This window comes from Ananas comosus, linkage group 19 (assembly GCF_001540865.1).
Source record: "Ananas comosus cultivar F153 linkage group 19, ASM154086v1, whole genome shotgun sequence".
NCBI lineage: Eukaryota > Viridiplantae > Streptophyta > Magnoliopsida > Poales > Bromeliaceae > Ananas > Ananas comosus.
The window spans coordinates 7097694-7109454 of NC_033639.1; the positions used below are offsets into that span (position 1 = coordinate 7097694).

Sequence of the window (11761 nt, forward strand, 5' to 3'; positions counted from 1 at the left end):
GTCGAGCACGATGATGAACTGCCAGGATCATCGTGCCTCCCTTCGTATGAGATCGGGAAAGCTCGGGAAGCCAGAACAAGAAAACCCATCTCAATAAGTCCCATTGTCGGGCTTGCGGCACTGGAGACCTGCGCTCGGCGCACGGCCGCGCGCGCGCGGGGCCCTTCGAGTGGAGGAGGAGGTTGCAGGATCATATCACCGTGCTACACTCAGGTGCGGCGGCTGGAATCGCGGCGGCGGCGGCAGGAGAAACGAGCCGGCACGATACGGGCTCGGGTTCCAGGAGTTGCTGCGCACGGGGGCGGCCGGGAGAGCTCGGGGACGGCGGAGGGATGCTGCAGGGTGGTCTGGGGAGAGATTCGGGTGCCGGACCCAAGCGGCGGGCGGCGGCCAGGGAGAGCGTCGACCAGGCTTCAGCTCGGGCTCGGGGTTGGAGGGTGCAGGCGTGCTCGCTGGGGCGGCAGCGGCGCTCAGAGGCGGTCTGGGCAGAGGGCGGCCGATGCCTGAAGGTCGGGGATGGTGCCACAGGGGCGGCCAGAGGGTGGCGGCGACGCGAGGAGAGCCGCACACAGCTTCGGCTGGAGCTCGGGCTGGCGGCCGCGGCTGGCCGAGCAGGCGACGGCGGCGCCTCGTGGGCGGCGCGCGGGGAAGGCGGCGCCCGGGACGGGGAAGTCGGGGGGGAGTTTTCCAGGCGCGTTGGCGGCGGCGGGCAGTGTAGTGCTAACCAGTGCTCGTGTTCAGGCTCGGACCGGATAGCAGATTGCGGCCGGGGTGCCAGCGCGGCGAGGCGACGGCGCGGTTCGGCGGGATGATCGCGGAGCACGGGGCGGACACAAGCGGAGGGTCGAAGAGTGGCGCAGTCTCGTTCTCCTCACACGAGAGGAGACGATGGGACAGAGAGAAAGAGAGGGATGAGAGGGAAGAGGTAGAGGCTGCCGCGGTGGTTGGCCGGCCGGGGCTCGCGTCGCGGCGGCCTGGGCGGCGCAGCAGGTGCAAGGGAAGGAGAGGGAGCGGCGGTGGGTGGTTGGCTAGGGCTAGGATTAGGGTTAGGTGGCCACAAACCTAGAAAGCTATAATATTAAGGTGTAACTTTGCAAATAATGCACAAACCTCAGTATTATAAACTGGAGTCCATCACAGCGTGTGTAAAACACCGAACACCCCTCTACGTGCGATCCACGCGAAACGGTACATAAAATATCGCGACTTTCGCGGAAAAATACCAATTTGCACTACCGTCCTCTCCTCGATCAACGCGCGATCTCCCGATCCGTCGTCGAGATTGGCGAACGGATTGCACCGGTGCGATCAGCACCTCGGAGACAAACAAGCTGCGATTTCGTTTTCATCTGATCGACCGGATTCACGACAAAATCCAACCTTCTTCAATAGAAGGAAAACACACAAAAATACATATAAAACATGTATTTTTGGATTTTCTCGAAATCCGTGCGTCAAAACCAAAATCCGTCAGCGCCATTAGTTCCAGAATAGCTGAACCGGTCGAAACGAGCTATTGGACTGCTATGAATAGAGTCCGGTACGAGTCAGAAGCCAACTTCTCACCGCGGCTTCTCCGGAAAAACGAGTTACTATTCACTTTAAGTGAAAACTAATAATCGCGTAACTTCTCCGTTTTAGCTCAGTTTCTCCTGAAACTTGACGAGTGCTTATGTAATTAAATTACACACATAAACATCATCAACAGAGAGTTTAGCTACACTGCAAAAATCTCAGTCCTTACAATGACATAGATTCTGAAGAAGACGAGGATATAAATCCCGGCAAGTGTAACATTTAAAAACTTTATTTAATAGTGATCAAATGCTTTATATATATTCAAAAACTCTATTCTCTTAAACAATACTTATATGCATATTATTTTTTTTATATTTGTATTTAAACAGATTCCATTGAACTATCTAAGAGGAAACGAGGGTGTACAAAGTTGCTTAAATTATTTAAAAGGGAATTTCCAAAATCTGTGAAGTTTAACAAGTATGGACAACCTATTGGAAAAACAGCTACTACTTTAAGCAATTTCTTGGGTTTGATGGCAAGAAATGGACGTGTCACTCCGCTCCAATATAAGGATTGGAGGATGGTACCGACCACTATTAAAGATACAATATGGTTGATTGTACAGGTAATGATATTAAACAATTTTCAAATTATTTTTTTTTTATGACTCTTTATTAAGAACATAAAATTATATTTTATCGAAAAAGTTCATCATTCCAGTCGGTGGAAAAAGATGGGTTATGATGTCTGTAGGAAAAAAATGGAGAGAGTTCAAAACTAGGCTTAAGAAACACAACTATGACCCATACAAGACATCAAGAAAGGATAGCACACCGTGATGATCGTGTAGCTCCAAACGAATGGGAATATCTTATTAAGTATTGGAGTTCTGAAGTGGGACAGGTAAAATTATTCATACTATTAGAAATTTATCATAAGTTGAACTCTAAACATTATGCAATACTTGTGAATTTTGATAGGAGCGTTGTGCCAAAAACAAAACCAGTAGGGCAAAACAAACAACTACACATACTTCAGAAACACAAGGGTTCGAGCAGAGGTAACTTTTTATTCTCCAAAGTAATTTTTTAATTTATTATTTTTTCATGGTATATAGATAACAATAAGAAAATTTTTTATATTTTATTAGATGGCAAAGGAAAATAATAAAATTCTGCCAAAAAGACATGAGGTTTACATAAGAACGCACACTCACAAAAATGGTGAGCCTATGGAGAGTTGCGAAAAAGAAATAGTAAGTTTGTTCTATTCCTAAAAAAATTACTTAAATAATGAGGGTTAACTAATGAATATTGACTATATTCTTTTTTTGCATAGGGTCAAATTAATGAAATTTCTGCTCTTTATTTTGATATCGCGCAAAAAAAAGCTAGTAGGGATGACCTTTTTGCTAGAAAACTTGGAGAAGATAAACGAAATACAATTCGCAGTTACGGCTTGGGTGTTGCTGTCACAAAAGTATTTGGATTAGATCTAACTCGTGCTGAATGTTTAAGAATGCTTTTCGAATCTGAAAAGGAGCGTGAGAAGGAGAGGCATGAAATGCAACAACAATTGGATATATAATATGAAGCAAAAATATGAAGATATGCAAAATGAAGTGGCAATATTGATGTCACGCCCCGGGGCCGATTTTAAAAGTCTTTTTAAAACAGAGTTGCGGAAAACGTGCCATTTTTTTTTTTTTTTAAATACCTCTTTCTCAACCTGGCCCACGCGACGTACAGACCCGCCACAAATACAAAGTTCCTCTGTCCACTCGGACAGAGTCTCCTTTGTATTTGCACGGCGTACCAACGATACAACAGGATCTCAACCACAACCTACATTTACCAATCAACAACCAAGGCATGATATGCATTTCCATACAGCTAACAATCCTTAGAATGATGCATGCCTCTAAGCACTCCTTAGGCGCTGGATGATGCGATGCACAATACAACAAACATCCTATTTAAAAGTGCTCCCCACACGGAAGCTTTTGTTTTTAAACTCTAATTCAATCATTTATAAAAGCCATTCGAAAACCTTTTTAAAACTGTTTCCCACACGGAAACTTTATTTTGAAAACCGACTACCTCGAGGGGTAGAAAACCACGATGCATGACTACAAGAAAACCAAATCTCCACAGAACCAAAACCACAGATCGAAAACTCCAATCTCATGTATAATAAAACATCCATAATCTCATGCATAACGGAAATCACCACATTCAAACATCTAACTGAACCATTTATTAAGAAAACTACTAAGTGCGGGAAAGAAATAACCAGGGTGACGGTCGCTACTGCCGTCTAACTAGATCGTCCTCTCGTCGAGCCCAAAATCCAACTCCTCGTCTCTGTCACCTGGGGGGGAAAAGGGGGGTGAGAAACCGCAACCATGGTTTTCTCAGTGGGTACGACAGAGCCACGAAGGCAAGTCGTAATCACCGGAAACCAAAGGAGATAGATAAACAAGTATATATCTGTAAGCTGATATGAAATAGAACTACAGTAGCTACAACAGATAAATAGGAAGCAATAAATAAACCTGCTACTGTATAGAAAACAATGCAAAGAATGCCTCAATGTACTGAACCAGAAACTGTACCCAATCTGTGCCTGCTGTATCGGTCCGCAGACCTCAAGCGCTACCTGTCACTAACTGCACCGACCTGATCCATCCGCCCCGCAGGACGACCTATCCGGATAAGTACACCTCCGATCGGTGGCCAAACCGATCCGGTGTCATGAATACCCCCAAGTGCCGTGACTAAGTCATGCTGGTATGCTCAAACAAAAACAAACCCGGCTAAAGCCGGTGCCTAGGCCGAAGCCAACAACGAGGGCGTACAATGCCAAACTGAAATAGAAGCTAGGGCGTACAACGCCGAACCTCGATCAACCAGATCGAAACACACGACAAGAGAGTCGATGTGTTGCCTGGACCCAAGGTCCACAGAGATACTGAAATACAAATGCAACCTGCTCTACATGTCTATCAACTACTAACCAAATGCAATCAAAGAGGTACGATATACGAAAGATAAGCAAACAATGACATGTAGAGACTAAAATACGGGAATAGAAAAACAGGAGAAGGAGGTGAAACGCTCTCACCGACTACCAGCTCGAAGCACCCACCTGTCACTGTCGCGTCGGAACACTGGGTACGCACAAGTCGACCGGACCTAAGAAGATCCACCAAGTCAGTATCCAAACCACTAACCCAAAGCACGAGACTCACAAACCCCCACACAGGATCCCCGTAATCGGTTTCCCAAAACCGATTACCGTAACTCACCGGAAGTCCCGAAAACCACACCGGGACGCCGTCGGGACCCACTAAGTGTCCCGAACTCACCGACTCGTACCACGAGTCACCCGCTGCCCCAAAACATTCCAATTTGGATGCCTTGGCAGCGAACACAAGGTCACACAACAATACGATCATCGCCGGATAATCGTACGAATCCGGGTTCCCGGAAGTGTCTATTTCGACACCGGAACCCTCCGTCGCTCACCTATCATCATCGAACCCACAAAATGACGATGGTGACCAGCCAACAAGGCTCAGCGACAAAACACGAAGCAACCAAACACCGTCGGAAAGAATCCGAACCGAAACCGCGTTCTTTCGGCGAATTTCGCCGAAAAACGCACCGAAATCGACCTACCGATTTCCGCGAAAGCTAACGGACCATGGACAATCAGTCCAGCGATCATAACAAACTCCCACACACTGCCCACAGTAGCCACGCAAAGCACAATCGCAGAAAAGACCCTCTAATTACATAAAATATCGTCATTTTATGTAATTTGAGCGATCAAGCGGCTCGTTCACGCAAACCGAGGACTTTCAAAGTCCGCAGAGACACGTACTGACAGGTCTCGACGTACCGGAGTCCGTGCTCATGATCCGGAGCACAGCGGCTCGCTGTGGGAAGCGCGGGAGCAACCCGAAGGTTCAGCGAACAGCGCGCAGTCAGGGAAGATCGCGCCGAACAGAACTAACCGGACACATCTGATCCAAGGGAAGGTGAGCATTGTGATCAGCACTGACCAACGATCACCGTGCTCACCTCCGGAGGCATCAGGACAGCCTCGGATAGCCGGATAAGCGTGCGCAAGCCCATAACAGCAGCCAAAAAGGCTGAAACGGAGCGACATCGCCAAAACAGCGGAACGGAGTCTCCCCGACAGAAACTAAGGTCAGCACGATGATCGGCAACTAGCTACGACCATCGTGTTCCCTTCCGTACAGATCGGGGAGGCTCAGGAAGCACAGAAACAAAAACCCACTCAAATAAGCCCTATTTCGGGCTTGGCCGGAGCAACCTTGCTCCGGCCGGCCTCCGGCGGCACGACGGCGCGCGCGGGGCCCATAGTCGGGTGCGGGGGAGGTGAGGAACACGATGCTCACCTCAGGCGGCGGCGAGAAGCGGCGGCGGCTGCGGCGGAGCAAGTTGAGCCCGCACGAGAGAAGCTCGGGCTCGGCGGGTTTCTCCGGCCACGGCGGCGGCCGGGGAAGGTCGGGGACGGCAGAGGAGGGTTGCAGGAGGTCGGGGGAGGGCGGCACAGGTGGCTCAGGGCGGCGGCGGCGCGAGGAAGGGGCCGCACACAGCTTCAGCTCGGGCTCGGGTTGGGCGGCTGCAGCCGGCCGAGGCGGCGGCGGCGGCGCGCTGGGGCGGCGGCGACCGGCGGGAAGGGGTGCCGGGGCTCCGTGGACGGCGGCGGGAGAGTTTCCAGGCGGCGGCGGCGCGCTGGTGGCTGCGGCAACCCGGCTCGGCCAGGCTCGGCCTGGGCTGCTGCAGGCGGCTGGAGCGGCTGCGGCGGCGCAGGCGACGGCGGCGGTCGGCGGGGATGATTTGCCGGAGCACGGTGAAGTCCATGGGGAGGGTCTGCAGGAGACGCAGCCCCGGGCCTTCACACAACCCGAGAGGAGAGAGGGAGAGAGAAAGAGAGGGAAGGAAGAGAAGTGGTGGCTCGGCGGCGGCCGGGGCTCAGCCGGCGGCGGCCGGGGCTCGTGCAGCAAGGGCAGGGGGAAGGGTGAAGGTGGCTGGGGCGACTAGGGTAGCTGGGGCTGGCTAGGGTTAGGGTTAGGGGATCAAAACCCTAGGAACTATAAATACCAAGGTGTAACTTTGCAAAAAGGTCCACCAAACACAGGAATTTCAATCCGAGATCCTCACAGTACGACTAAAACGCATGAACGCCCCTCCACGTGCGATCTCACGCAAAACGGTACATAAAATATCGCGACTTTTGCGAAAATACCGTTTTGCCACTACCGACCTCTCCTCGATCAACGCGCGATCTCCGCAGATCCGTCCGTCAGATTTGCGAACGGATTGCACCAGTGCGATCAGCACGACGGAGACAACAAAGCTGCGATTTCGTTTCGTCTTGATCGACCACGGATTCACGACAAAATCCAACCTTCTTCGAATAGAAGGAAACACACAAAAATACATATAAAACATGTATTTTTGGATTTTCTCGAAATCCGTGCGTCAAACTCAAAATCCGTCAGCGTCATTAGTTCCAGAATAGCTGACCCGGTCGAAACGAGCTATTGGACTGCTATGAACAGAGTCCGGTACGAGCCAGAAGCCAACTTCTCACCGCGGCTTCTCCGGAAAATCGAGTTACTATTCACTTTAAGTGAAACTTGGAAATCGCGTAGAATTTCCGTTTTAACTCGATTTCGCCCGAAACTTGATGAGTGCTTTTGTAATTAAATTACACACAAAAATATCGTCAACTGAGAGTTTAGCTACACTGCAAAAATCTCAGTCCTTACAATTGAAGGCACAGTTTGAAGCAATAAGCAAAAGGCCCGCAGGCGTACCTACATCAAGCGGACAAGATATACAACATAATGAAGTTCTAGATACTATACCGGTAGTAGAAATTAATATAGTAAACAATATATACATTCAGCTTATACTTTAATTCATTATATGCATCTTATATTTTTTATCTTATAGGTTGTAAACTCCAATGTTTGTCTAAAAGAACCATCACAGAATGAAGTAAGCTCTTCACAGTCTAGTTATGAAGTTCCACAAAATCAGGTAAATTTTGATTAAAAAAATTTTCCACCATATGATTGAAATTTTTACTATTCTATTATTATTAATAACTGCAAATCATCATAGTTGCAATGATAACATACATTGCTAATTTTTTTGAACATTTCGATTAGCCCAAGATTTAAGATCTTTAATAATAGTAATAGTTGCTTCTTGTTTATTCTTAGTACTATTTGTAGATTTTATATAAGATTGGATAATTTAATGATATCAAAATGTACTTACTACAATGTTAAAAGTTTTATTATTGGCTTTTTTTGTTCATAATCTATTTATCTTAATTAAAATATACCTTGAAGTAACTTGATATCTAATCACGCTTTATATTTCTAATATAGGAATCTCAATCAAGAATGAAGAAGATTCGAATTGCATCAGATAATTGGGTTCTTTTTTACTCACTTTTTCAAATATTTTTCCTCATATTCTACCTTCATGCGTTAATTATCAATATTAAGATAATTCTTATTATTCTTTTTGCTTCTTCGTCTATTTAATAATAGAATGGAAGTAAAGTATATATATTTGAAGAGTCTAAAGAAGCCCCACAATAATGTAGCACAGGGTATTCTTTTAAGTAAGGACCCAAAAACCAAAGTAGGTGGGGTCGAGTTAGGACCACAGTGCTGGAAAATTCAAATTGATATACCTATCATACGCGTTGAACCATTGCTAAGATCATATAAAAGGTATCAAACCATCGGAGATGCCGTAGGAGCAAGTATGGCCTGGCCATTTACTTTTGTACGCATTTTAAATTTAGTAGTATTCTTCTCATATTTGTTGCATTTTACACATCTTTCTAAAATTGTCTAAGAACTTTTTTTTTTGTTGTTCATTTGATCTATTTTTTCAGATTAAACGCAAGTAGGATTGAAGATATGCGGTTTCACTATTCAAGCATTTTAGAAATCTTCGCAATAAAGGAACATTAGTTACTATTTCAATATATTCATGGTTGTGATAATTAAAAGACCATATCAACTATATTGTACATGGATATATTTAATTGTGTCCTTGTGTTAGGTTGTTAACATTTTGGAGCACTTGTTTGTTTTGTTTAATATGTACATACATGAATATATCTTATGCAATGAAAGATTTAAATTTCTTATATTTTATTTGAAATTGAAATTATTAGTGAATGGTATGATTTTTATTCTCATGGTGTAAAATTACAAAATATTTGATATTAAATGATAAAATATTGATAAATATTTTTTTATTATTGTGAATGCAAATTAATTAGCATTAATTCTACCACACTAAATAATTAATTTTAAAATAATAGAATATCAATTTTCATCACTACCAAGAAATGCTGCTAAAAGTGTTGTATTAGCGGCATTTTATTCATGCCACTAATAAACATGTTAAAATTAGCATTTAAGAAATGTTGCTAAAAGTATTTGTATTAGCGGCATTATATTCATGCGCCACTAGCAATTTAAAATTAGCATTAAATAGTCCTTTTAGCGGCATATTTCTTTACAAGCACCAAATGTTTTGTGCTTTTACAATCATTATAATCAAACTATATATATATATATATATATATATATATATATATATTAAAAAATAAGACTTCTTCTTCTTCTTCTTGTTCCACCATTAATACCCAGGCTTGTTACGAAGTGCACTGTAGCCCACATACTTGTTCTTTGGCGGCGGCGGCGCCGCCTCTCCGTTCGCCACTGCTGCTGCTTGACGCTTGAATGGCCAATCGGGAAAATTCACGCACGGAACGAAAGGAAGGAAGGGGCAGAACTTGGGGAACAAGAAGAAGTGCAGGCACTCGGCCACCGGCCGCTGGTCCGGGAACCCCGGAATACAGTTCCGGCGGACGTCGAGCACTCCGCTCTTGAGCAGCCGCCAGCAGCTGTGGCCGATCGACGTGAAGAAGTTTTCAGACAGCGACAGGTTGGCCAGGCTGCCGACCCTCGCCAGCCAGCAGACGGCGTCCGGCACTGGCCCGTACAGCAGGTTGCCCGCCAGGTTCAGCTGCTCGAGCCTCGCCAGGCAGCCGAAGGAGAGCGGTATCGGGCCGGTCAGCAGGTTGCCGCCCGCGTCGAAGACGGTGACGTTCCCGAGGAGCCCGATCTCGTAGGGCAGGCAGCCGGTGAGCCGGTTGTTGAGGAGGAGCACCTCGAGCAGCACCGAAGAGGCGTTGCCGATGGACGACGGTATCGGCCCCGTGAAGCCGTTGTTGGCGAGGGTGAGGTAGGCGGCCGGGGAGCTCCAGAGCTCCGCGGGGAGGCGCTGTCCGAACCTGTTGTTGTTGAGGAAGAGCACGTCGAGGTCGAGGAGGAAGACGGAGCCGGGGACCGCCCCCGAGAAGGCGTTGAAGCGGAGGTCGAGGAAGACGAGCTGGTTGCTGAGGGGGATGACGGCGGCGGGGAAGGCGCCGGAGTGGTTGTTGTTGCTGAGGTCGAGCTCGTAGAGGAAGGGGAGCCGGGTGAGGTCGGGGACGGGGCCGGAGAAGTTGTTGGAGTTGGCGTGGAAGAGCGCGAGGTCGGGGAGGCGGTCGAGGAAGCCCACGAGGGAGGGGGCGCAGAGGCGGAAGCCGTTGAAGTCGATGGAGGCGACGGTCGGCATGTCGGTGGCGTCCGGAGGGGCAGCGCAGAAGAAGCCGGTGTAGTTGCAGGGCCGAGAGCCGACCCAGCTGGCGGTGACGTTGTTCGGGTCGCAGGTGATGGTGGCCTTGAAGGCTTGGATCACCAGGTAGGCCTGGTACTGCCTCATGTTGAGGAAGTCGGAGGGCTGCGGCGGAGGCGGCGGAGGGGCCGGAGGGTCCGCGCATCCGCATTCGCCGGCGGTGGTGCGGTTGGAGTAAGAGTAGCCGTGGGCCGCATTGTGGGAGGGAGTGGAGGAGAGGAATATGGTGAAAACGACAAGGATTAGAAGTTGAGGAGTACTACTACCCATTGCTCTTCTTCTTTTAGAGGAGGGCCGGGGAGTTGAAAGTAAGAGAGGAAGGTGCATGCATGTGAGATGAGGAAATTAGTTAATTATATATTAATATGCAGCATTATTATGTGTTGAGAACTGGGGACCTTTTCTCGCACTAGTTGGAGCAAGAGTGGGATAGGTGGGGGGACATGGAGTGGCTCAATGAGAAGAGAGAGAGATCTAGAGAGAGAGAGAGAGAGTGGAAGAAGGAAAAGTTTAAAATATGACAGTAATATAGTGTCTTCAACCGATCATATTTGATTCTTGAATTCTATGGTATATGTTATATTCTTAACTTTAATATAAATTTGACTTTTAACTTCAGCTTCCTACCAGAATGAGCACTATGTGCAACGCCATTTGCAGAAAAATTTTTGGGGGCTAAGCTACTGTATTGTCAAAAGTACATAGGCATTCGTACTGGTAAGTTATCTACGATGATGAAATTTTTGATTTGGCAATCGGTTTCGTTAAACATAATCTCCGTTATTGGAATTATCTGAAAAGCAAATTTCATAATTTTTTAACTTCATTTGTCCAGTGAACAAATAACCTTAAAATAAACGGCTGAAAGTAAAAATCTTATAAACAATATTGATAAAAAAAATTTAAATAAGAAGTATTGATATTACTATTAATGTTAAATGAAAATTTTTGTTAAAGTTTCATATAATTTAGATTGTTCTACATCGTTGAACTTAAAAACGTGTCACATCATTATTTTTGAAAACTTTTGAGTTGGTAAATGATGTCGAAAATTTATGAAATTTGGTTTCTAGATAGTTCTAATAGACTAGATTATGTCTAACAGAGTCAATAGTCAAATCAGATATTTTATTATCAAAAATAATTTATAAATACGAAGGCCTTGGTATTTTTGAAAGTATATATAGGAGACATACTCAAAATTTTGGACATATATAGAGCTATTTTATTGTACATCAACAATTGATATGTATTAATCCACCCTACCTAGCATAATTAGCATAGGACTTGATGATTTGGTACATATTTGAGATTATAAGTTTGAGTCTTAATTATTTTATATTTTCAGTTGAGACTATTTAAAAAAAATAAACGGAACAGATAATATTTTATCCTTCTCTTTAAAAAAGGAAAAGAAAAGATGAAATGTATTCCATTGCTAATGAGTAGTGAAATCGCACCCTGCACCCGAGTAAGTAGGGGGTCCA

The 11761-nt window shown here is 46.0% G+C and overlaps 1 protein-coding gene across 1 annotated transcript; it reads right to left on the bottom strand.

Annotated features, from left to right (window-relative positions):
• On the bottom strand, positions 8929–10815 carry LOC109724643 (uncharacterized protein At4g06744-like). Its single transcript, XM_020253525.1, has one exon. The coding sequence runs from the start codon at positions 10599–10601 to the stop codon at positions 9231–9233; it is 1371 nt and encodes a 456-aa protein (XP_020109114.1). The 5' UTR covers positions 10602–10815; the 3' UTR covers positions 8929–9230.